A 27,299-nucleotide genomic window follows, 5' to 3' on the forward strand; every position below is an offset into this window, starting at 1 on the left:
TTAAGGTGCAAAGACCACAGACTAACTGGGACATCTCAAAACCATGCTTTAAGGAAAAAACGCAATTAAGCCCCCACGAGTCCTTGATCGCTGAATTAAACTCAGCAGCAGGACTAACTTTGACATCCTTAAGGTCCATGTAGAAAAAGCCCTTTTCAGAAACATTTCTGTCAGATCAGGATGAAACAAGCTCTCACCCTTGTAAGTAGCGTCCGAAGCTTTGTTTAAGAAAATCCATTCAAAACATGATCCACAACTCCCAGAGGGCTAGCAGAGCGAAGCCAATCTAGGCTTCCAGTCAAATGACTTGCAGGGAAGCAACAGAAGGGAGAATTATGAAGCTTAAGAGACATATTCTGCCCTGAAACTCCTCTAAGGAATTCACTACCAGGTTCCACCCAAGGAAGCCGTGAATGCGGGCAACGATCCCGCTACCTCTCGCATGCTATGCGAGCACTCTTGTATCACTTAATCCAGTGGTCATACAAACTACAATATAAACTCCCATCTTGTCCATTGATCCTTAAAGGGGCAGCTATCTGCCATAGGGATCGAATAATCTAAGCCAAAGTAGAAAAGCACCTTCTACTGTAGGCATTGTGCGCCAAGATAAGTAATGGGGATGCGCACGGAAACCATCTTGGTACTGACAGGAAATGGGAAGGAATCCCTAACAGCTCCCATTCCCGTGAAAACAATACCCTAGCACGCTCTGGAACAGGAAAAACTTCCACAAGGAATCCCAGCAAATATTAAATTTACTAGATATTTTAGGATTGACAATGACAAGATATTGAAGTCATCCAGAGTAGCCAAAACCTCCTATAACAAAACCCGAGAAATCAGGCATGAGTCTGAAGGATGTCACCTTAGCATCAGATGAAGGAATTATACTTGTCCAAGTCTGAGGCTTCACCCTCAGATGCTACCAACGTATCCTACTCATCAGACTTATGAGGAAGGCGACCTGAGTAGCAGAAAACGGAGCAGAAACCACACCATCTGAATCTCTAATGTTCCACTTGCCATTTCCCATAGTATAGGAAAAGCAGATAATGCCACAGATACTGCAGAAGACATCTGGGCAGCAAGGTCTGCAGGCAAATAACTCCTCCAGGAGATAGAAAGGAACCGCAGGACACTGCATGTGACGCCAATGAGGCTTGGGACAAAAAAGGAGAAAAACTGTGGCATTGCCTAAACAGCATCATCCTAGGAGACAGTGGCTCAAAGATAAACAATCTATTAGTTATGCAGCACAAAATTGTATACATTAAACAAAACAAAAAAGTGCCACAGGGCATAACCAGCCTATAAATCAACCCAAGGACAACCATGTTCTGGCATTTATGATATTAGATAACTTATATCTCAAAGAAAAAACTTAATTTTGAAGGAACAGGATTCTGTTCCTGAAATATGAAAAATATGACTCAGGTCTTGGCTTCAAACAAACAAAAAATAAATAAATAAATAAAATGATTACCACCAAAAATCAGTGGAATCACTTTAAATATAAACACTTCACTAGGGGAAATGAGAGGAGCTGGCAGCGCTATTTATACATAACCAAATAGCTAAGCGCCCTCTAATGGTCATTGAAACGAAGAGTGAAATACGAAACATGAAAAAAAACCAAAGGATTTTCCAGACAGTGTACGGTACTTAATAAGGAGCTTAATAATGGCTTCTCTAACGCTTCTCATAAGTCTAGAAAAAAAACCAGCTCCTAGAAGAGAAACCTCTATTTCTCTACAGAAGCATCGTTCCGATCTGTCGGAAGAGAAAAGGGGCGTGTGCAAGACCAAAAATGGCGCTTCCCTGCCATGTATAGTGATGCAGGAACCAAGACACAACACAGAAATGAGGCGCGCATGTAAATCTAGCTGTGCACCACATTCTATCAGCCCAACTTGTTAAAGCCAAACGTCTGCGCCTCAATCTTGTCTAAAAGCACCCATCTAACTGACAAAAAATCGTGCCGCTCTTTGCAATAAAAAACAAACCGGAATGCACTTAAAACTGTCAGAACCTCTGACTGAAGCAAATTACCGTTACCCTTCTAGGTAAAAAGAAAACAACGTACCCCTCACCCAAGTGACCATAACATCCCCAAGGATAAAATGTATAAAGGAGGGATCAATTAACCCTCAATATCCATCACATGAGCCATAATATATTCAGGGAATACTATCAAAAAGTATTAACCCCTAGTCTCTTTTAGTCACACTGAGTGCCTGCGTCCTGCCAAGATATCCTACCCCAGGATATATATGTCCCAGATAAAATGCAGTATAAATCTTTCAAAAGTCCATGTCCCCCCTAACAGAAAAGACACAGCACTTACCTGCATCTAGCCGTCCAGCAGGAGGACCGCTTATACAGTGTGAGAGGATGCCGCTCCTCACATAGAAAACGCAGCAAGGCCCACCTTACAAGTTCCTAACTGCTTTAAAGCCACCATTGCCCTACTGAAGAGACTAATGTGGAGTACAGCTAGACCCAATCTTGAAAGGAAAAGTCAGAGCAAGCCTGTTCTGACTTTCAAAATTATAAAATCTTTATTGACACTAAAACTTCCCCTCTTCCTCTTGAAGGCAAAGAGAATGACTGGGGTTTATGGGAAGGGAAGGGAAGTGATACTTAACAGCTTTGCTGTGGTGCTCTTTGCTCTCTTCCTGCTGGCCAGGAATGATATTCCCAACAGTAATTAAGATGATCCCGTGGACTCACTGTGTCATTAGAAAGAAAAAAGATTGAAACTTATGCATGACTGAAGGAATGGTAATTTAGTTTTTGTGTTTTTTTTTTTAAAGGGTAATCAAATCAAATAGGTTAGATAGTTATATATGGTACATGTGAGTGAGTGTGTGTGAGGGGGGTTGTTTAGAATCAATTAATGGTGGATTACGTTGATATAGTAAAGCAGTTCACTAGATTTTTTTCATAGTGAAGCTCCATATTGACTTGCATGGGATATGCATTAGTTTTTCAGCAGTTTTTCAATTTAATTTTAAACATTCAACATATGCAATAATTTGCAAAAGTTTAAAATAAAAAACATAAAGCAAAATGTACTTTCTACAACAAAAACAGTGAAGTTGTAAACATCATGCAGGCATTTTCTTCCTAACCATAGTCAGCTGTAAGAATTACAGTAATACAATTTGCACAGGTTTACATACGTACCAATCAATGAATCCATCTCAATGGGAAGATGATGGGCCTGATCCAGTGAGTACCCTGGCGCCCCCCTCAGCCCTGCATACAAAGTATTCATAGTTAGAGTTTACTCTATCACTGCACAGAAATTAAATGCTAAATGTAGACATAAATATGTCTATCTAGGTTGCATATTTAGCAAGTTTCACATTAATAGATGCTGGGCTACATCACAATATACGGAATAATAGCTATAATGAGCGTGTTTTAAAAATATATTTTTTAACTCCATAAATGACTACTGGATGGCGTCAACATATTTCTCAGATCACATTATGCTAAATATATTAATTTTCCCTCTAAACCTAAGTCATATAACTGTGTTAAGTAATTTGAATATTTCTGTGGAAAACATTATGCTACTTATAATACATCCACTAGGGGACTTTGCAAATAATGATGTTTGTTGAAAAAAGTGTCAGTTCTATTTTTCAGATTCTTTCAGTCAATTTGATTGCGATAATGTGATCCTGATGCAGAATTAAATACAGTAAACATTGTATATATAATGCTGTATGTTTGATAAAAGTTACAGTGAATGAATCACAGGCTGATAGACATGGCCCACAATGCTAACGTTTGATATGTTTCGTAGGGATGTTAAAGGGATATGAAACCCCAAATAAATATTTTGTGATTGAAAGAACATTCCATTAAAAAAAAAAAAATCCAATTTACTTTATTACTATTTAATATTATCAAACTAGCTTTGATAATATGGTATCCTTTGTTGAAGAGATACCTAGGTCTGGAGCACTATATGGTAGTAAATAGTCCTGCTAACTAGTGCTCTTGCAAATGGAAAACATTCTTGCATAACTGCTGTCATATAGTGCTCCAGACACAGGCAACCTCCTTAGCTTCCATTCCTGTTTTTCAACAAAAGATACCAAGAGAATGAAGGAAATTTGATAATAGAAAGTTGATTTCAATTTCATGCTCTATCTGAAACATGAAATATTTTTTTTTAATTTTTTATGTCTCTTTAACCAGAAGGATGATTAAAGGGACATTGTACACTAGATTTTTCTTTGCATAAATGTTTGGTCGATGATCTATATACCGATATATCCCATCTGGGAGTGTTTTTGTTAATTTATAGTTTTGCTTATTTGTAAATAACATTGTACTGCTTTTCAGACTCCTAACCGAACCGCAAAAACATAATTTATGTAAGAACTTACCTGATAAATTCATTTCTTTCATATTGGCAAGAGTCCATGAGCTAGTGACGTATGGAATATACAATCCTACCAGGATGGGCAAAGTTTCCCAAACCTCAAAATGCCTATAAATACACCCCTCACCACACCCGCAATTCAGTTTAACAAATAGCCAAGTAGTGGGGTGATAAAGAAAGGAGTAATAAAGCATCAACAAAGGAAATTGGAAATAATTGTGCTTTATACAAAAAAATCATAACCACCATAAAAAAAGGGTGGGCCTCATGGACTCTTGCCAATATGAAAGAAATGAATTTATCAGGTAAGTTCTTACATAAATTATGTTTTCTTTCATGTAATTGGCAAGAGTCCATGAGCGAGTGATGTATGGGATAGCAATACCCAAGATGTGGAACTCCACGCAAGAGTCACTAGAGAGGGAGGGATAAAAAAAAACAGCCATTTTCCGCTGAAAAAATTAATCCGCAACCCAAAATATAAGTTTATTCTCATAAATGAAAGGCAAAAACTTAAATCAAAAGCAGAAGAATCAAACTGAAACAGCTGCCTGAAGAACTTTTCTACCAAAAACTGGTTCCGAAGAAGCAAATACATCAAAATGGTAGAATTTAGTAAATGTATGCAAAGAAGACCAAGTAGCAGCTTTGCAAATCTGATCAACTGAAGCTTCATTCTTAAAAGCCCAGGAAGTGGAAACTGATCTAGTAGAATGAGATGTAATTCTCTGAGGCGGGCTTGACCCGACTCCAAATAGGCTTGATGAATCAAAAGCTTTAACCACGAAACCAAAGAAACGGCAGAAAACTTCTGACCTTTCCTAGAACCAGAAAAGAAAACAAATAGACTAGAAGTCTTCCTGAAATCTTTAGTAGCTTCAACATAATATTTTAGAGCTCTCACCACATCCAAAGAATGTAAAGATCTCGCCAAAGAATTCTTAGGATTAGGACACAAGGAAGGAACAACAATTTCTCTATTAATGTTGTTAGAATTCACAACCTTAAGTAAGAATTTAAATGAAGTCTGCAAAACTGCCTTACCCTGATGAAAAATCAGAAAAGGAGAATCACAAGAGAGAGCGGATAATTCAGAAACTCTTCTAGCAGAAGAGACGGCTAAAAGAAACAACACTTTCCAAGAAAGTAGTTTAATGTCCGAAGAATACATAGGCTCAAACGGAGGAGCCTGTAAAGCCTTCAAAACCAAATTAAGACTCCAAGGAGGAGAGATTGATTTAATGACTTGATACGAACCAAAGCCTGCACTAAACAATGAATATCAGGAAGTTGAGCAATCTTTCTGTGAAATAAAACAGAAAGAGCAGAAATTTGTCCTTTCAAGGAACTTGCAGACAAACCTTTATCCAAACCATCCTGAAGAAACTGTAAAATGCTAGGAATTCTAAAAGAATGCCAAGATAATTTATGAGAAGAACACCATGAAATGTAAGTCTTCCATAACTCGATAATAAATCTTTCTAGAAACAGATTTACGAGCCTGCAACATAGTATTAATCACGGAGTCAGAAAAACCTCTATGACTAAGCACTAAGCGTTCAATTTCCATACCTTTAAAATTAATGATTTGAGACCCTGATGGAAAAACGGACCTTGAGCTAGAAAGTCTGGCCTTAATGGAAGTGGCCAAGGTTGGCAACTGGACATCCGAACAAGATCCGCATACCAAAACCTGTGAGGCCATGCTGGAGCCACCAGCAGCACAAACAATTGCTCCATGATGATTTTGGAGATCACTCTTGGAAGAAGAACTAGAGGCAGGAAAATATAAGCCGGTTGATAACACCAAGGAAGTGTCAACACATCCACTGCTTCTGCCTGAGGATCCCTGGACCTGGACAGGTACCTGGGATGTTTCTTGTTTAGATGAGATACTATCAGATCTATTTCTGGAAGCCCCCACTTCTGAACAACTTGAAAAAACACATCTGGGTGGAGAGACCATTCTCCTGGATGTAAAGTCTGATGACTGAGGTAATCTGCTTCCCAATTGTCTATACCTGGGATATGAACCGCAGATATTCCGCCCAAACAAGTATCCGAGATACTTCTTTCATAGCTTGAGGACTGTGAGTCCCACCCTGATGATTGACATATGTCACAGTTGTGATATTGTCTGCCTGAAAACAAATGAACGGTTCTCTCTTCAACAGAGGCCAAAACTGAAGAGCCCTGAGAATTGCACGGAGTTCCAAAATATTTATTGGTAATCTCGCCTCTTGAGATTTCCAAACCCCTTATGCTGTCAGAGATCCCCAAACAGCTCCCCAACCTGAAAGACTTGCATCTGTTGTGATCACAGTCCAGGTTGGATGAACGAAAGAGGCCCCTAGAATTATACGATGGTGATCTAACCACCAAGTCAGAGAAAGTCAAACATTGGGATTTAAGGATATTAATTGTGATATCCTTGTATAATCCCTGCACCATTGGTTCAGCATACAAAGCTGGAGAGGTCTCATATGAAAACGAGCAAAGGGGATCGTGTCCGATGCTGCAGTCATGAGACCTAAAACTTCCATGCACAAAGCTACTGAAGGGAATGACTGAGACTGAAGGTTTCGACAGGCTGCAACCAATTTCAAACGTCTCTTGTCTGTTGGAGACAAAGTCATGGACACTGAATCTATCTGGAAACCTAAAAAGGTTACCCTTGTCTGAGGAATCAAACAACTTTTTGGTAAATTGATCCTCCAACCATGTCTTCGAAGATACAACAGTAGTTGATTCGTGTGAGATTCTGCAAAAATGTAAAGACTGAGCAAGTACCAATATATCGTCCAAATAAGGAAACACCGCAACACCCCGCTCTCTGATAACAGAGAGTAGGACACCAAGAACCTTTGAAAAGATTCTTAGAGCTGTCACTAGGCCAAAAAGGAAGAGCAACAAATTGGTAATGGTTGTCTAGAAAAGAGAATCTCAGGAACTGATAGCGATCTGGATGAATCGGAATATGAAGATATGCATCCTGTAAGTCTATTGTGGGCATATAATGCCCTTGCTGAACAAAAGGCAGAATAGACCTTATAGTCATCATTTTTAAATTTGGTACTCTTACATATTGATTCAAAATTTTTAGATCCAAAACTGATCTGAATGAATTTTCTTTCTTTGGGACAATGAATGGATTTGAACAAAACCCCAGACCCTGTTCCTGAAACGGAACTGGCATGATTACCTTAAATAACACCAGGTCTGAAACACACTTCAGGAAAGCCTGAGCCTTTACTGTGTTTGCTGGAATGCGTGAGAGAAAAAAATCTTCTCACAGGCAGTCTTACTCTGAATCCTATTCTGTACCCCTGAGAGACAATATTCTGAATCCAATGATTTTGGACCGAATTGATCCAAACATCTTTGAAAAATCTTAAATCTGCCCCCTACCAGCTGAGCTGGAATAAGGGCCGCACCTTCATGCGGACTTGGGGGCTGACTTTGATCTCATAAATGGCTTGGATTTATTCCAATTGGAAGAAGGCTTCCAATTGGAAACAGATTCCTTGGGGGAAGAATTAGGTTTCTGTTCCTTATTTAAGAACGAAAACAGTTAGAAGCTTTAGATTTACCCTTATATCTTTATCCTGAGACAAAAAACTCCCTTCATCCAGTGACAGTTGAAATTATTGAATCCAACTGTGAACCAAATAATTTATTACCTTGGAAAGAAGAGATAGCAATCTGGACTTAGAAGTCATATCATCATTCCAAGATTTAAGCCACAAAGCTCTTCTAGCTAAAATAGCTAAAGACATAGATTTAACATCCATTTTGATGATATCAAAAAATGGCATCACAAATGAAATTATTAGCATGTTGAATCAAGTTAACAATGCTAGACAAATCATGATCCGATACTTGTTGCGCTAAAGTTTCCAACCAAAAAGTTGAAGCATCTGCAACATCAGCCAAAGAAATTGCAGGCCTAAGAAGATGACCTGAAAATAAATAAGCTTTCTTTAGATAAGATTCAAGTTTCCTATCTAAAGGATCTTTAAAAGAAGTACTAAAGAAGAAGGAATAAAAGAAGTACCAAGCCTATTCCATTCCTTAGAAATCATATCAGAAATCACATCAGGAACTGGAAAAACCTCTGGAATAACCACAGGAGGTTTATAAACAGAATTTAAACGTTTACTAGTTTTAATATCAAGAGGACTAGTCTCCTCAATATCCAATATAATCAACACTTCTTCAACAAAGAACGAATGTACTCCATTTAAATAAATAAGTAGATTTGTCAGTGTCAATATCTGAGGAAGGATGTTCTGAATCAGATAGATCCTCAGGAGGAGGATAATTCAGTATGTTGTCGGCCATTTGAAATTTCATCAACTTTATGAGAAGTTTTAAAAGACCTTTACATTTATTAGAAGCCGGGATGGCAGACAAAGCCTTCTGAATAGAATCAGCAATAAATTCTTATAAATTCACAGGTATATCTTGTACATTAGATGTTAAAAGAACAGCAACAGGCAATGTACTATTACTGATGGACACATTCTCTGCATGTAAAAGTTTATCATGACAACTTATTACAAACCACAGCTGGAGATATAATCTCCACAAGATTACAACAAATGTACTTAGTTTTGGTAGAATTGATATCAGTCAGCAGGATTCCAACATGATTTCTGAGACAGGATCAGATTGAGACATCTTGCAAATGTAAGAGAAAAAAACAACATATAAAGCAAAATTATCAATTTCCTTATATGGCAGTTTCAGGAATGGGGAAAAAAATGCAAACAGTATAGCTCTCTGATAGAGAAAAAAGGCAAGAGGCACATAGGAATGGGGTTTAAAATAATGAAAATATTTGGCGCCAAGTATGACGCACAAACAAATAGAGAAATTTTTTTTGCGCTAACAACATCCGGAAATGACACACTCGCGTCATTGAAGATGCAAACTTGTGAAAGGGCTAGGCGTCGTCAAAGACGCCGGAAATTACAAATTTGCGCCATCGAACGTAACTTCGCGCCAAAAATGACGCAATATAGTTTGGCATTTTGCACCCTCGCAAGCCTAATTCTGCCCACAAATTTAAAATGACAGTCAATTGAAAAAAGACTAAACCCCAGGTAAGAAATACATTTTCCTAAAAAATGCATTTCCCAGATATGAAACTGATAGTTTGCAAAAGGAAATATACTGAAACCTGAATCATGGCAGATATAAGTACAATCAATATATTTAGAACTTTATATAAATACATAAAGTGCCAAAACATAGCTGAGAGTGTCTTAAGTAATAAAAACATACTTACCAAAAGACACCCATCCACATATAGCAGATAGCCAAACCCTTACTGAAACAGTTATCAGTAGAGGTAATGGAATATGAGAGTGTATCGTCGATCTGAAAAAGGGAGGTAGGAGATGAATCTCTACGACTGATAACAGAGAACCTATGAAATAGATCTCCCGTGAGGAAAACCGTTGCATTCAAAAGGTGATACTCCCTTCACATCCCTCTGACATTCACTGTACTCAGAGGAATCAGGCTTCAAAATGCATATCAACGAAGAAATCTTAGCACAAACTTACTTCACCACCTCCATAGGAGAGCAAAGTTTGTAAAACTAAATTGTGGGTGTGGTGAGGGGTGTATTTATAGGCGTTTTGAGGTTTGGGAAACTTTTCCCCTCCTGGTAGGATTGTATATCCCATATGTCACTAGCTCATGGACTCTTGCCAATTACATGAAAGAAATGTTATATCTAAACTGATGTCTACAGACTCTTGTTTGTGTAATGGATTTTTTCATATGCAGGGAAGGGGGAGGGGGGAGTGGTCTGCCTTTCATGCTTTCTAGCCCCTTTCAGAACTGCAGATCACTAAAAGTAAAAAGACCATCGGCTAGATTTAGAGTTCTGTGGCCAAAGGGGTGCGTTAGTTACGGGTGCCTTTTTTCCCCCGCACCTTTTAAACAACGCTGGTATTGAGAGTTCTCTGAAGGGCTGCGTTAGGCTCCAAAAAGGGAGCGTACAGGCATATTTACCGCCACTGCAACTCTCAATACCAGCGGTGCTTACGGACGCGGCCAGCTTAAAAAACGTGCTCGTGCAACACCTGCAAAAAAGCAGCGTTCAGCTCCTAACGCAGCCCCATTGTTTCCTATGGGGAAACACTTCCTAAGTCTGCACCTAACACTCTAACATGAACCCCGAGTCTAAACACCCCTAACCTTACACTTATTAACCCCTAATCTGCCGCCCCTGCTATCGCTGACCCCTGCATATTATTATTAACCCCTAATCTGCCGCTCCGTACACCGCCGCAACCTACGTTATCCCTATGTACCCCTAATCTGCTGCCCCTAACATCGCCGATCCCTATATTATATTTATTACCCCCTAATCTGCCCCCCCCAACGTTGCCGCTACCTACCTACACTTATTAACCCCTAATCTGCCTACCGGACCTCACCGCTACTCTAATAAATGTATTAACCCCTAAAGCTAAGTCTTACCCTAACCCTAACACCCCCCTAAGTTAAATTTAATTTTATTCTAACGAAATAAAATAAATATTATTAAATAAATTATTCCTATTTAAAGCTAAATACTTACCTGTAAAATAAACCCTAATATAGCTACAATATAAATAATAATTATATTGTAGCTATTTTAGGATTTATATTTATTTTACAGGCAACTTTGTATTTATTTTAACCAGGTACAATAGCTATTAAATAGTTAATAACTATTTAATAGTTACCTAGTTAAAATAATTACAAAATTACCTGTAAAATAAATCCTAACCTAAGTTACAATTAAACCTAACACTACACTATCAATAAATAAATTAAATAAACTATCTACAATTATCTACAATTATATCAACTAAACTAAATTACAAAAAAAAACAAACACTAAATTACAAAAAAAACAAACACTAAATTACAAAAAATAAAAAGAGATTACAAGAATTTTAAACTAATTACACCTACTCTAAGCCCCCTAAAAAAATAACAAAGCCCCCCAAAATAAAAAAATGCCCTACCCTATTCTAAAATAAAAATTGTAAAGCTCTTTTACCTTACCAGCCCTTAAAAGGGCCTTTTGCGGGGCATGCCCCAAAGAAAACAGCTCTTTTGCATTTAAATAAGCATACAGTACCCCCCCAACATTACAACCCACATACCCCTAATCTAACCCAAACATCCCTTAAAAAACCTAACACTAAGCCCCTGAAGATCTTCCTACCTTGTCTTCACCACGCCGGGTATCACCGATCCGTCCAGAAGAGGGTCCGAAGTCTGACTCCTATCCGGCAAGAAGAGGTCCAGAAGAGGGTCCAAAGTCTTCATCCTATCTGGCAAGAAGAGGAGATCCGGACCGGCAAACATCTTCATCCAAGCGGCATCTTCTATCTTCTTCCATCCGGCGCGGAGCGGGACCATCTTGAAGCAGCCAACGCGGATCCATCCTCTTCTTCCAGGCGACTCCCGACGAATGAAGGTTCCTGCTCCGTGCCGGATGGAAGAAGATAGAAGATGCCGCTTGGATGAAGATGTTTGTCGGTCCGGATCTCCTCTTCTTGCCGGATAGGATGAAGACTTTGGACCCTCTTCTGGAACTCTTCTTGCCGGATAGGAGGAAGACTTCGGACCCTCTTCTGGACGGATGGGTGATACCCGGCATGGTGAAGACAAGGTAGGAAGATCTTCAGGGGCTTAGTGTTAGGTTTATTTAAGGGGTGTTTGGGTTAGATTAGGGGTATGTGGGTGGTGGGTTGTAATGTTGGGGGGTATTGTATGTTTATTTAAATGCAAAAGAGCTGTTTTCTTTGGGGCATGCCCCGCAAAAGGCCCTTTTAAGGGCTGGTAAGGTAAAAGAGCTTTACAATTTTTATTTTAGAATAGGGTAGGGCATTTTTTTATTTTGGGGGGCTTTTTTATTTTTTTAGGGGGCTTAGAGTAGGTGTAATTAGTTTAAAATTCTTGTAATCTTTTTTTATTTTTTGTAATTTAGTGTTTGTTTGTTTTTGTAATTTAGTGTTTGTTTGTTTTTGTAATTTAGTTTAGTTGATATAATTGTAGATAATTGTAAATAGTTTATTTAATTTATTTATTGATAGTGTAGTGTTAGGTTTAATTGTAACTTAGGTTAGGATTTATTTTACAGGTAATTTTGTAATTATTTTAACTAGGTAACTATTAAATAGTTATTAACTATTTAATAGCTATTGTACCTGGTTAAAATAAATACAAAGTTGCCTGTAAAATAAATATAAATCCTAAAATAGCTACAATATAATTATTATTTATATTGTAGCTATATTAGGGTTTATTTAACAGGTAAGTATTTAGCTTTAAATAGGAATAATTTATTTAATAAGAATTATTTTATTTTGTTAGAATAAAATTATATTTAATTTAGGGGGGTGTTAGGGTTAGGGTAAGACTTAGCTTTAGGGGTTAATACATTTATTAGCGTAGCGGTGAGGTCCGGTCGGCAGATTAGGGGTTAATAATTGTAGGTAGGTGGCGGCGACGTTGGGGGGGGGCAGATTAGGGGGTAATAAATATTATGAAGGGGTCGGCGATGTTAGGGGCAGCAGATTAGGGGTACATAGGGATAATGTAGGTAGCGGCGGTGTGCGGTCGGCAGTTTGGGGGTTAAAAAAATTTAATAGAGTAGCAGCGATGTGGGGGGGCCTCGGTTAAGGGGTACATAGGTAGTTTATGGGTGTTAGTGTACTTTAGAGCACAGTAGTTAAGAGCTTTATGAACCGGCGTTAGCCCAGAAAGCTCTTAACTCCTGGCTTTTTCCTGCGGCTGGAGTCTTGTCGTTAGATTTCTAACGCTCACTTCAGCCAAGACTCTAAATACCGGCGTTAGAAAGATCCCATTGAAAAGATAGGATACGCAATTGGCGTAGGGGGATCTGCGGTATGGAAAAGTCGCGGCTGGAAAGTGAGCGTTAGACCCTTTCCTGACTGACTCTAAATACCAGCGGGCGGTAAAAACCAGCGTTAGGACCCCCTAACGCTGGTTTGGACGGCTAACGCAGAACTCTAAATCTAGGCACATGTTTGTGTGTGTCTTTTAGAAATATTCATTATCCCGTTGAAAACACAAGACATATTCAGTACATACCCACAGTGTTGTGCCATCTATTTACAGCAAACAGCCGGCTGCACGTCACAGTTACCACTGCAGGGATTGTAAGGTGGGGAAGAGTATTTGCTGCGACATGAGTAACTGGGGAGTTAGATGGAAATTTCAGCACCATTATAACATCTTGCTGCATCTGATCTTTAAACATGAGAGGGCTCTGTGGAAGGAAACACTGTTGAATAGAAGGAGGAGAGCAGAAGGAAACAGAAGGGATAATGCCATTAGTGAGAAGGTCTAATGGAAAGCTAGGTTAATAGAGTCAAACAATGCAGAAGAATAAGAACAAGATGTAAATAACTAAAGGCTTCTAACAGGAATGTTAATCTACAAGGAAAAGATAGAGGTTCAAAGGCAATGAACAAAACTTTAGTTTAGGCCAGGGCTCGATAAACCCAGGAGCCAGGGAGCCATTTGCTCCTAGAATTTTACTCCTGGCTCCTAATTTTTTGGGGTTATTCTCCATATATCTATATACAACTACCACTGTCTGGCTCCTAAAAATATGTCTGGTTCCTAAATATTCTTACTGGCTCCTAATTTGTAAACAGATTTGTCGAGCACTGGTCTAGAGGCTAAAAAAAGAGGCCAATAAAGGGACATTAGATAGGGCATGCGATTTTTAGCAACTTTCTAATTTACTTTCATCATAAAATTTGCTTTGTTCTCTTGGCATTCTTTGTTAAAAGCTAAACCTAGGTATACTCATATGCTAATTTCTAAGCCATTCAAGGGCGTCTCTTATCTCAGGGCATTTTGACAGTTTTTTTTTAACAGCTAGACAGTGCTAATTCATATGTGCCCTATAGATAACATTGTGCTCACTTCTGTGAAGTTGCCTAGGAGTCAGCATTGATTGGCTAATCTGTCAAAAGAACTGAAATAAGTGGTAGCCTGCAGAGGCTTAGACACAAGATAACTATAACCGTGTTGGTTATGAAAAACTGGGGAATGTGTAATAAAGGGATTATCTATCTTTTTAAACAATAAGAATTCTGGAGTAGACTGTCACTTTAATGAATATAAAAAGTATATTTTAAAATTTTTGTTTCATGCTGGTGGAGGTTTGTAGATGTCCACAAATTTATTTATTTCCTGTATTAATATTTTACACAGCTTTTTCATAAAAATAATATTTTTAACATGTATTTTTAACAATTAAAAGTTTTATGCTCATTTAATGGCATAAGAAACCAAAAACATGGGATTCAGACAGGACATTCAATTTAAAAAAAAAGTTTCCAATTTACATCTATTGTCAAATCTGCTTTGTTCCCATGGTATCATTTGCTGAAAGATACCTAGGTAGAAGTCTGGAGCACCACATTGCAGGGAATAGTGCTACCATCTAATGGTTTTGCAAATGAATACCATCCTTGCAAAACTGTTGCCATATAATTCTTCAGACACATGCACACTCCTGAGCTTACGGCCCTGCTTTTAAACAAAATATCGATAATAAAAGTAAATTAGAAAGTGGTTTTAAAAAAACAGAATTTATGTTTACCTGATAAATTACTTTCTCCAACGGTGTGTCCGGTCCACGGCGTCATCCTTACTTGTGGGATATTCTCTTCCCCAACAGGAAATGGCAAAGAGCCCAGCAAAGCTGGTCACATGATCCCTCCTAGGCTCCGCCTTCCCCAGTCATTCGACCGACGTAAAGGAGGAATATTTGCATAGGAGAAATCATATGATACCGTGGTGACTGTAGTTAAAGAAAATAAATCATCAGACCTGATTAAAAAACCAGGGCGGGCCGTGGGCCCGACACACCGTTGGAGAAAGTAATTTATAAGGTAAACATAAATTCTGTTTTCTCCAACATAGGTGTGTCCGGTCCACGGCGTCATCCTTACTTGTGGGAACCAATACCAAAGCTTTAGGACACGGATGATGGGAGGGAGCAAATCAGGTCACCTAGATGGAAGGCACCACGGTTTGCAAAACCTTTCTCCCAAAAATAGCCTCAGAAGAAGCAAAAGTATCAAATTTGTAAAATTTGGTAAAAGTGTGCAGTGAAGACCAAGTCGCTGCCTTACATATCTGATCAACAGAAGCCTCGTTCTTAAAGGCCCATGTGGAAGCCACGGCCCTAGTGGAATGAGCTGTGATTCTTTCAGGAGGCTGCCGTCCGGCAGTCTCATAAGCCAATCTGATGATGCTTTTAAGCCAAAAAGATAGAGAGGTAGAAGTTGCTTTTTGACCTCTCCTTTTACCAGAATAAACAACAAACAAGGAAGATGTTTGTCTGAAATCCTTTGTAGCATCTAAATAGAATTTTAGAGCACGGACAACGTCCAAATTGTGTAACAAACGTTCCTTCTATGAAACTGGATTCGGACACAAAGAAGGTACAACTATCTCCTGGTTAATATTTTTGTTGGAAACAACCTTCGGAAGAAAACCAGGCTCAGTACGTAAAAACCACCTTATCTGCATGGACCAGATAGGGCGGAGAACACTGCAGAGCAGATAACTCAGAAACTCTTCTAGCAGAAGAAATTGCAACCTAAAACAAAACTTTCCAAGATAATAACTTAATATCTATGGAATGTAAGGGTTCAAACGGAACCCCTTGAAGAACTGAAAGAACTAGATTAAGACTCCAGGGAAGAGTCAAAGGTCTGTAAACAGGCTTGATTCTAACCAGAGCCTGAACAAACGCTTAAACGTCTGGCACAGCTGCCAGCCTTTTGTGAAGTAAAACAGATAAAGCAGAGATCTGTCCCTTCAGAGAACTCGCAGAAAATCCTTTCTCCAAACCTTCTTGTAGAAAGGAAAGAATCTTAGGAATTTTTATCTTGTTCCATGGGAATCCTTTAGATTCACACCAACAGATATATTTTTTCCATATATTATGGTAAATTTTTCTAGTTACAGGCTTTCTAGCCTGAATAAGAGTATCTATTACAGAATCTGAAAACCCACGCTTTGATAAAATCAAGCGTTCAAACTCCAAGCAGTCAGTTGGAGGAAAACCAGATTCGGATGTTCGAATGGACCCTGAATAAGAAGGTCCTGTCTCAAAGGTAGCTTCCATGGTGGAGCCGATGACACATTCACCAGGTCTGCATACCAAGTCCTGCGTGGCCACACAGGAACTATCAAGGTCACCGAAGCCCTCTCCAGATTGATCCTGGCTACCAGCCTGGGAATGAGAGGAAACGGTGGGAATACATAAGCTAGGTTGAAGATCCAAGGTGCTACTATTGTATCCAATAGAGTCGCCTTGGGATCCCTGGATTTGGACCCGTAACAAGGGACCATGAAGTTCTGACGAGAGGCCATCAGAACCAAGTCTGGAATGCCCCATAATTGAGTTATTTGGGCAAAGATTTCCAGATGGAGTTCCCACTCCCCCGGATGCTCCTCCATCGCCAGGGAACTCCTTGTTACCCCCTGATGGTTGATATATGTAACAGTCGTCATGATGACTGATTGAAACCTTATGAATTTGGCCTTTGCTAGTCAAGGCCAAGCCTTGAGAGCATTGAATATCGCTCTCAGTTCCATTATGTTTATCGGGAGAAGAGAGTCTTCCCGAAACCATAGACCCTGAGTTTTCAGGGGTTCCCAGACCGCGCCCCAGCCCACCAGACTGGCGTCGGTCGTGACAATGACCTATTCTGGTCTGCGGAAGCTCATTCCCTGTGACAGGTTGTCCAGGGTCAGCCACCAACGGAGTGAATCTCTGGTTATTTGATCTACTTGTATCGTCGGAGACAAGTCTGTATAATCCCCATTCCACAGTCTGAGCATGCCCAGGTGCAATGGTCTTAGATGAATTCGTGCAAAAGGAACTATGTCCATTGCCGCAACCATCAACCCTATTACTTCCATGGACTGCGCTATGGAAGGAAGAAGAACAGAATGAAGTACCTGACAAGAGCTTAGAAGTTTTGATTTTCTGGCCTCTGTCAGAAAAACCTTCATTTCTAAGGAAACTATTATTGTTCCCAAGAAGGGAACTCTTGTTGACGGGGACAGAGAACTTTTTTCTATGTTCACCTTCCACCTGTGAGATCTGAGAAAGGCTAGGACAATGTCCGTATGAGCCCTTGCTTTTGACAGAGACGACACTTGAATCAGGATGTCGTCCAAGTAAGGTACTACTGCAATGCCCCTTGGTCTTAGCACCGCTAGAAGGGACCCTAGTACCCTTGTGAAAATCCTTGGAGCAGTGGCTAATCCGAATGGAAGTGCCACAGGTAATGCTTGTCCAGAAAGGCGAACCTTAGGAACCGAAAATGTTCCTTGTGGATAGGAATACGTAGGTACGCATCCTTTAAGTCCACCGTGGTCATGAATTGACCTTCCTGGATGGTAGGAAGGATCGTTCGAATGGTTTCCATTTTGAATGATGAAACCCTTAGAAACTTGTTTAGAATCTTGAGATCTAAAATAGGTCTGAATGTTCCCTCTTTTTTGGGAATTATGAACAGGTTGGAGTAAAAACCCATCCCTTGTTCTCCTAATGGAACAGGATGAATCACTCCCATGCTTAACAGGTCTTCTACACAGTGTAAGAATGCCTGTTCGAAGATAATTGAGACCCGTGGAACCTTCCCCTTGGGAGTAGTTCCCTGAATTCCAGGAGATAACCTTGAGAAACTATTTCTAGCGCCCAAGGATCCTGAACATCTCTTGCCCCAGCCTGAGCAAAGAGAGAAAGTCTGCCCCCCACCAGATCCTTCCCAGATCGGGGGCCAACACTTCATGCTGTTTTGGTAGCAGTGGCAGGTGACTTGGCCTGCTTACCCTTGTTCCAGCCTTGCATCGGCCTCCAGGCTGGCTTGGTTTGAGAAGTATTACCCTCTTGCTTAGAGGGTGTAGAATTTGAGGCTGGTCCGTTTCTGCGAAAGGGACGAAAATTTGGCTTCTTTTTAGCCTTAAAAGACCTATCCAGAGGAAGGGCGTGGCCCTTTCCCCCAGTGATGCCTGAAATAATCTCTTTCAAGTCAGGGCCAAACAGTGTTTTACCCTTGAAAGGGATGTTAAGCAAAAGCGCTCTGCGCGCCACGATAGCAAACCCTGAATTATTCGCCGCTAATCTAGCTAATTGCAAAGCGGCATCTAAAATAAAAAAGAGTTAGCCAATTTAAGAGCTTGAACTCTGTCCAAAACCTCCTCGTACGAAGATTCTTTATTAAGCGACTTTTCTAGTTCTTCGAACCAGAAACACGCAGCTGTAGTGACAGGAACAATGCATGAAATTGGTTGTAGAAGGTAACCTTGCTGAACAAACATCTTTTTAAGCAAACCCTCTAACCTTTAATCCATAGGATCTTGAAAGCACAACTATCTTCTATAGGAATAGAAGTGCGTTTGTTTAGAGTAGAAACCGCCCCCTCGACCTTGGGGACTGTATGCTATAAGTCCTTTCTGGGGTCGACTATAGGAACTAATTTCTTAAATATAGGGGGAGGACAAAGGGTATGCCGGGCCTTTCCCACTCCTTATTTACTATGTCCGCCACCCGCTTGGGTATAGGAAAAACATCGGGGGGCACCGGAACCTCTAGGAACTTGTCCATCTTACCTAATTTCTCTGGAATGACCAAATTGTCACAATCATCCAGAGTAGATAATACCTCCTTAAGTAGTGCGTGGAGATGTTGAAATTTAAATTTAAAAGTTACAATATCAGGTTCTGCTTGTTGAGAAATTTTCCCTGAATCTGAAATTTCTCCCTCAGACAAAACCTCCCTCCTGGCCCCTTCAGATAGGTGTGAGGGTATGTCAGAACAGATATCATCAGCGTCCTCTTGCTCTTAAGTGTTTAAAACAGAGCAATCACGCTTTCTCTGATAAGTAGGCATTTTGGAAAAAAATGCATGCAATAGAATTATCCATTACAGCCATTAATTGTTGTATGGTGATAAGTATTGGCGCACTAGATGTACTAGGGGCCTCTTGTGTGGGCAAAACTGGTGTAGACACAGAAGGGGATGATGCAGTACCATGCTTACTCCCCTCATTAGAGGAATCATCTTGGGCAATATCATATCTATGGCATTATTATCCCTACTTTGTTTGGACATTATGACACAAATATATCACATATATTTAAATGGGGAGACACATTGGCTTTCATACATATAGAACATCGTTATCTGATGGTTCAGACATGTTAAACAGGCTTAAACTTGTCAACAAAGCACAAAAAAACGTTTTACAATAAAACCGTTACTGTCCCTTTAAATTTTAAACTGAACACACTTTATTACTGAATATGTGAAAAAGTATGAAGGAATTGTTCAAATTTCACCAAAATTTCACCACAGTAACTTAAAGCCTTAAAAGTATTGCACACCAAATTTGAAAGCTTTAACCCTTAAAATAACGGAACCGGAGCCGTTTTTACAATTAACCCCTATACAGTCCCAGGTATCTGCTTTGCTGAGACCCAACCAAGCCCAGAGGGGAATACAATACCAAATGATGCCTTCTATAAGCTTTTTCAGTGGTTCTTAGCTCCTCACACATGCATCTGCATGCCATGCTTTCCAAAAACAACTGCGCATTAAAGGCGCGAAAATGAGGCTCTGTCTATGACTAGAAAAGGCCCCCAGTGAAAAAGGTGTCCAATACAGTGCCTGCCGTTTTTATTAAAACAATCCCCAAGATTTAACAACTATTAAAAGTAATAATCTGCCAAATATACTTAGTAAAGTAATCGTTTTAGCCCAGAAAAATGTCTACCAGTTTTTTAAGCCCTAATGAAGCCCTTTATTCTTTTACTTAAACTAAGAAAATGGCTTACCTTGTTCCCATAGGGAAAATGACAGCTTCCAGCATTACCGAGTCTTGTTAGAAATGTGTCATACCTCAAGCAGCAAAAGTCTGCTCACTGTTTCCCCCAACTGAAGTTAATTCCTCTCAACAGTCCTGTGTGGAAACAGCCATCAATTTTAGTGACGGTTGCTAAAATCATTTTCCTCTTACAAACAGAAATCTTCATCTCTTTCCTGTTTCAGAGTAAATAGTACATACCAGCACTATTTTAAAATAACAAACTCTTGATTGAAGAATAAAAACTACATTTAAACACCAAAAAACTCTAAGCCATCTCCGTGGAGATGTTGCCTGTACAACGGCAAAGAGAATGACTGGGGAAGGCGGAGCCTAGGAGGGATCATGTGACCAGCTTTGCTGGGCTCTTTGCCATTTCCTGTTGGGGAAGAGAATATCCCACAAGTAAGGATGACGCCGTGGACCGGACACACCTATGTTGGAGAAAAGTATACTCTATCTGAATCATTAAAGAGAAAATGTTTCATGTCCCTTTAAGGGCAATATAATGGGGGGAAAGTCAATGAAAATAGTATTCATAAAATGATAAATATGCAGCACAGTTTAATATCATTTAAAAACACAAATTCATAAGTAAAAATGTTTTCATCTCTAATGTTTTTTTTTTTTTGCTGCATCTTGAAAAAGGCTGACAATGAAGCCAATATGCAGAACACTATGTTTTTGCTACTTGCACAGTTTATAAACAGTGCGAGGCTTTTCATGGATTGCTGTAAAAAGAGTTATAGAAAATAAATCATTGAAGAATGTTATGGTTTCAGTTGTATACGTTTAACAAGGTCAGATATTAATGTTTTAGAGTGTTGCATAAAATCACAGTGTCCATAAGTGATTTGACAAATTCATGTATTTTTTTGGTTGTGTAGTTTGAGGATTGTACATAATACACAGTTATGCAAGTTTGGGCATTTCTCCAAACTAAACCCAGAAAGCCAGCTTTAAAGGACACTGAACCCAATTTTTTTCTTTTGTAATTCAGAAAGAGCATGCAGTTTTAAGCAACTTAATAATTTACTCCTATTATCAATTTTTCTTCGTTCTCTTGCTATCATTATTTGAAAAAGAAGGCATCTAAGCTTTTTTTTTTGGTTTCAGTACTCTGGACAGCATTTTTTTATTGGTGGATGAATTTATCCACCAATCAGCAAGGACAACCCAGGGTGTTCACCAAAAATGGGCCGGCATCTAAACTTACATTCTTGCATTTCAAATAAAGATACCAAGAGAATGAAGAAAATTTGATAAAATTCGAAATTTGCTTAAAATTTCATGCTCAATCTGAATCGCGAACTAAAATTTTTGGGTACAGTGTCCCTTTAATAGAAAATATGAGTCAAGTGTTTGGGTCATGATGTCTGATTTATTTATTTTTATTTTTAATTTATTAAACAGACAGTTTACTGTATATTTTTCTCTGCTTTTTACGTGTCCCCATTATAACCACTGGAGTGTATTAAATTGTTTACAACTAACTCTTCTACCTTTATTTTATCATTCAAAATTGCTGCTTTTGTCTGTTGAAACCATCTATACTACAAATATGAATACTGCTGTATTATTTAAAGAAAGACTATGTAAACAAGACACTGTAGCACTCCAGTGAGGTTGGGAAAGATAGACACTAAAATGTTCCCTTTCTATAGCACCATCTAATTATTGGCATTTGTGTAAATGTATATTTGAGTGTGTGTATGTGTATATGTATATATATATATATATATATATATATATATATATATATATATATTTGTGCAGAGAGATCAGATAAGGATATCTGCTACTTCTGCAAGCTCAGGCAATTAAAATGAGCTGTTGTTTTAGTGAGCCATTTCATATTCAATTATATTGCCCATACAGTTCATGTTCAGCAGCTGGTACTGGGAACATATTAAGGGAAAATTATTTTACAGGACATTGTCCCTTTAAACCAGCAACTACTGGGGACTTTATGTGAAAATAGTTAGCTGTAAACATGCAGGTGTTTTAAAAAAAAACTTCCCAGTAGATGTTGGCTTAATAACATATAAACAATGGACATCCAGATTTAAATTTCTTAATAATATTTTGTAAAATTAATAGTCAATTGAATGAAACTTTATTTTAAACATATTATTATAAACAATTTTTTTATTTTATATTCTGTCAAACATCATACTAATCCAATAGCCATTGATTCACAGTGGTAGATATTAGATATTAAGATCCAGATATACACACTCATATATATATATATATATATATATATATACGTATAAAATATATTTATATATACATACATACACACACAGTATGTGTGTGTATGTGTGTGTGTAAGAAAGTTTGCAAATGTCATATTAGAAATTAAATGAGTGACTTTTTTTAAAGAAAAAAAAAAAAAAAAACTGATTTCCCCCACAAACGGTTATATCTCACCAGGTGCATGGCAGAGCTCCGAGGCGGATGTGGCTCAATAAGCAACTGAGATGGCGTCTGTCCAAAATTCTGTATCTGTGCCTCCATGGCCTGCAGGGATAGACGAGTGATTGTCATAATCAATATGCATCAAGGAGATAGGTCAACACACTATTTGACAATGCAAGCACATCCCAAGTCAGCCATGAAAAAACTCCACAAAATTCACCGGGTAATGTTCTCCCAGGCTGCAGACTCATCCAAGTGTTAGTATATTTGTCGACAAGCTTTGCTTTCTTTCAAACATGCTTCAGTTAACCAAGTAACTATTCTTATTACAGGTTCTGGGTTATATGTGAGGAAGTTAACCTGTGATGACATGCAGTTAAAGATTTAAACAATTTCTCAGGTTCTTACAGAACACACGTGTACATATTAGTACGTGTTGGCACAACTGTATATACGGATACCTTTACAAAATCCCCAGTAAGAAGAAAAGTGTGAGGGTCTCTAATAAAGTACGCTTCTGGAATCTTTAGAAAGGAAAAGAATAATATTGTTTACTAATCGGACTTTCCAATTACCATATTAGCTGTCAAATTACAACAATAAAACTGTGTGAATACACAAATCAAGTTCTATTTTGCTTAACATCTTATAATGCCCAATTTCTGTTTTTTTTTTATTATTTTATTTTCAATACATGTTCATCTAAGGCATTCAGTTAGTGTAGCACACTTTCCAATATTTAAAATATTAATACAAAATATGAAACTTCGACCTGTCTTTAATGGGTGGTGCTTAAGTTGACTAGGGCAAGGTTTAGTTGGCCAGTGCTGTGAAAGATTCAATAGGGTGGTAAAAGGGGTGGGGACTTGGGTGTTTCTCATTTTAATTTGGGACATTTGAGCCATATAGAGTAAGAGAGTTGGATATTTACACAAGTTATATGTCATTTTTACCCACACCCTTTATTAGCTACACTTAGGCACTGTTGATGGATGACACAAGATACTTATAGTAAACAAAGAAACAAATGTTAACATTATATGAACCAAACTGACAAAACAGCTATTACTATGTCACATATTTTATGGTATAATTAAGTAAAAGCTATTGAGGTTTTGGCTGCTAGAGACACCTACAATGCAGTTGCAGACCTCTTTAATGAATGTATAAGAGTAAAATCTATTGTGGTTCCTTAAAACTAAATTTAAGATTGTTATCATTGCGTTCTACCTAAAACGAAGAAGGGATATTTTTAAGCATTTAAAATTAACTGCCTGAGATTTTGTCACAGGATTTTTGTCAGTTCAGCAAATACCAAGAGGTGCCAGACAGAATGGTATGAAAGCTCCCATCTAACAAGCTCATTTCGTCTCACTGGAGAATGACATTACTCAGAACATATTATCTGCTCAGTCCTACTAATGAAGGGGGAACATCATTATTACTAATTACATCAAAGTTCCATTGAAGAATGTTGCCGAGAAAAAAATCTTTAAAAAAAGAAAGTCTTGAAAATGTTACATTATTAAATATTTTACTTTTATAAATCCTAATTTCAATTACAATCAAGTTGAACATTACATTAATGGGCTCAAAAGTTACAGCATTTGCCAAGAGAATATTGCATTTATTTTTGTTAAAATGCTAAACTTTATTCCATGTTATGTGCTCATTATACAAGATCTATATTAGTATATAGTTGATATGGTACATACTAAAAATAAAATTAAGTATTACGCTACATTAAATTTCCATACAAAAAAATCATGATTAACAAATTACAAAACCTTTATAAACTATTTGGCTTTACATTTTATAGGTGTATTTTTATATCAAATTTCTACCTTATTACTCTTTTTATTTATTTCCCCACAAATGCTGATACACATAGGGGCAGATTAAAAGTGGCAAGCTATTTAGCGCAAACAGAGCCAGAAGTAAATTTTAAACGCTCTAATGCGTGAATTACAAATTGAGAGTAAATTGTTTGTGGGCATCCAAAAGCTGATGTGCGCTAACTTCAGGAATTTGGATATCGCAACTTCTTCTCCCAATAGAATTCAATGGAGTGTGCAACTTCAAGAAAAAAAACTAACACCTATCACTTGCACGCTAACCCGACACTGCGTTAGACCTACAGCGCTAACCCAAAGTAATAAATATTTTACATTCCTATATTATTTACATAGGATAAAATGTTCATTTTATTTATTTTTTATATACATCTGATCTTTTTTTTTAAATATACAATAAATCTATACCTATATATCTATATGAATATATATATTTATATAAAGAAATAGATATTTAGAAATATAAAGAACATTTTCTTCTAAGTGAAGAACATAGGAAAGGAAAATATTTTATGTACATATACACACACACACACACATATATATAATATATATATATATATATATATATATATATATATATATATATATATATATAAAACCCTTATACATAATTTTAATTAATATATTTATATGAATAATTTTATTAGATAGTGTATATATGAGTAACACTTTTTTTTTGTTTAGCCCTAACTCTTTATGCAAGGACTTCAATCGCGGTAACCCTACTAAATTTGTGCTCATGAAGTCGCGTTTACTTTCATCTTGTAAAACGCAAGCAAGTTAACTCGAGCGCAATTTTGCAATATAACACACCACTTGCAATCTAGCCCACAGTATTCAATATAGGTCAAAACACTCAGGAACATTTTGAGCCACATGTAGTTGCTATGTAATTTGCGGTGTATGACATATTCCTACAGAAAACGCACACCTTTTACACTAATAATATAGCATACTAAAATTTTTGATGAAAATAAAATAAATGTTTATAAGCTCTAGAACAGATATTGCTTGCAAGTTTTGCACAGTTTTGTTCTTTTAAAGCATTCCAGGGACACACTTGTTGAAAAGGATCTTAAGCATTGTTCCTTCTAAGGCCCAACAGTGAAACAGTTAATAAGGGAACCACACCTTGCTGTCTGCATTGTGTATTGTTTGCTAACTGTTTCACTCACTGCTGGGCCGCTCACAACAGTGGCCTTAGAGGGAACACTGGTATTGAGTATGTTCATCTCTCTTTTAAACACAGACACATATATTTTGATGGCAGATAAGAACCATAGGTCCAACAAGTCTGCTCATATTTCCAATTAAGTTTAAGCTTAATTAGTTGTTGCAGTCAGTCAGAAGCCAGATATAAACAACCTCCTGAATTAATCTATCCGACTACTCTGTATCATATCACCTGGTCAGTTAAACTCAAACAAGGAGTTTACAATGAAGATATATTGTATATTTGTTACTATACTTAACTATTTTACTTGTAAATGTGTGTCCTGTCAAGCTATTGGAAGAAAAAGGAGATAGATAGCCATATGAGTTACCCCTAAACCACTAAAACTACATTTTCAGGACTCTAGTGATAACTTTAACTATTTAACGACCACCCAAGTACCCTGTAAGTCGGCAGTCTTTTAAATACCCCCATACATGTGCCGGAAACAGGAAGTGAGGCATGCAGTACTAGCAGGGCTGTCTTTAATATTGATTGGACCCTGGGCAAAAATTTTCTTGGGCCCGCCACCCCATGCAATTTCGCTCTCCACCCCAACATCCCAAAAAAACAACTAAATCAATTTTTTTTTTATTATTAGCCCTGCGGTGGATCATCCACTGCTGGGCTAATCATTTTTAAAAAAAAATAAAAAAAAATTACAATATGTGAAACTGGACCTAAGCAGAACTAATAAGTAAATAAATATATAAATTCCTCCACCGTGGATTCATTTAATATTCTTTTAAATGTGATTCTGGTGTGAGGTTAGCTGGTTAAAGAGATTTAGGGCAGCCAACAGGAGCAAAGCAAGGTAAAGGAGGAAGCATGGAGGTGCAGACAAATATAAGTTTACTGACTGGAACAGCAGAACTACTATGGGAAGCTGTAAAATCTGAGACAGAGAGAAAATAAAAACTATAAAAATAAACCTTACATTAATGGGTGAAGTATCAGCATGACGCTATACATCAGCCACACCAGCACATGTAGCTTCTTTGCTAGGAACAAGTTCCCTCTCACCCTGAACTAGACAATGCTGCATGGGGAGGGGCGTGTGTGCACTCACTTATTCTTCCCACTGACACCTTTCTACAAAGCACTATTCCCCTAACAAACTTCAGTTAGTTGATCTTAGGGCCACAGCAGAAAGAGCAGGGCTAAGAGGACCAGTAGACATGATGCTGTCTGTCCAAGGCTGCATGGATACAGTGTGAGATGAGTCACACAGCCTCAAGACTGAAGAGAGCAGTGTATGCAGCTGCACAGATGCTCAAATCCTCATGTGCCTGCCGCTCCAGCTTTCTGCTGCATGCGCCTACAGTCAGCCCTACCCAGAAACAATCCCCACCACCAGAGCAGTTACCTGGTAACAGTGGTAACCCCAGTAGGACCTTTTCTGACGCAGTGGGAAATGGCTGGATGCCGAGTTAGAGCTTTGCATTCAGTGCTGCACAGTGCACATATAA

The 27,299-nt window shown here is 38.2% G+C and overlaps 1 protein-coding gene across 1 annotated transcript in view; it reads right to left on the reverse strand.

Annotated features, from left to right (window-relative positions):
• NBEA (neurobeachin) overlaps positions 1 to 27,299 on the reverse strand; it is a 1,472,531-nt gene that overhangs the window by 56,223 nt on the left and 1,389,009 nt on the right. Inside the window, exons 49-52 of the mRNA XM_053708445.1 lie at positions 23,223 to 23,285; positions 22,774 to 22,863; positions 13,529 to 13,721; positions 3,190 to 3,261 (exon numbers count right to left, since the gene is read on the reverse strand). Of these exons, the coding sequence (XP_053564420.1) occupies positions 3,190 to 3,261; positions 13,529 to 13,721; positions 22,774 to 22,863; positions 23,223 to 23,285 (418 nt within the window). The remainder of the gene's footprint in view (positions 1 to 3,189; positions 3,262 to 13,528; positions 13,722 to 22,773; positions 22,864 to 23,222; positions 23,286 to 27,299) is intronic.

Source organism: Bombina bombina, chromosome 3 (genome assembly GCF_027579735.1).
Source record: "Bombina bombina isolate aBomBom1 chromosome 3, aBomBom1.pri, whole genome shotgun sequence".
Classification (NCBI taxonomy): domain Eukaryota; kingdom Metazoa; phylum Chordata; class Amphibia; order Anura; family Bombinatoridae; genus Bombina; species Bombina bombina.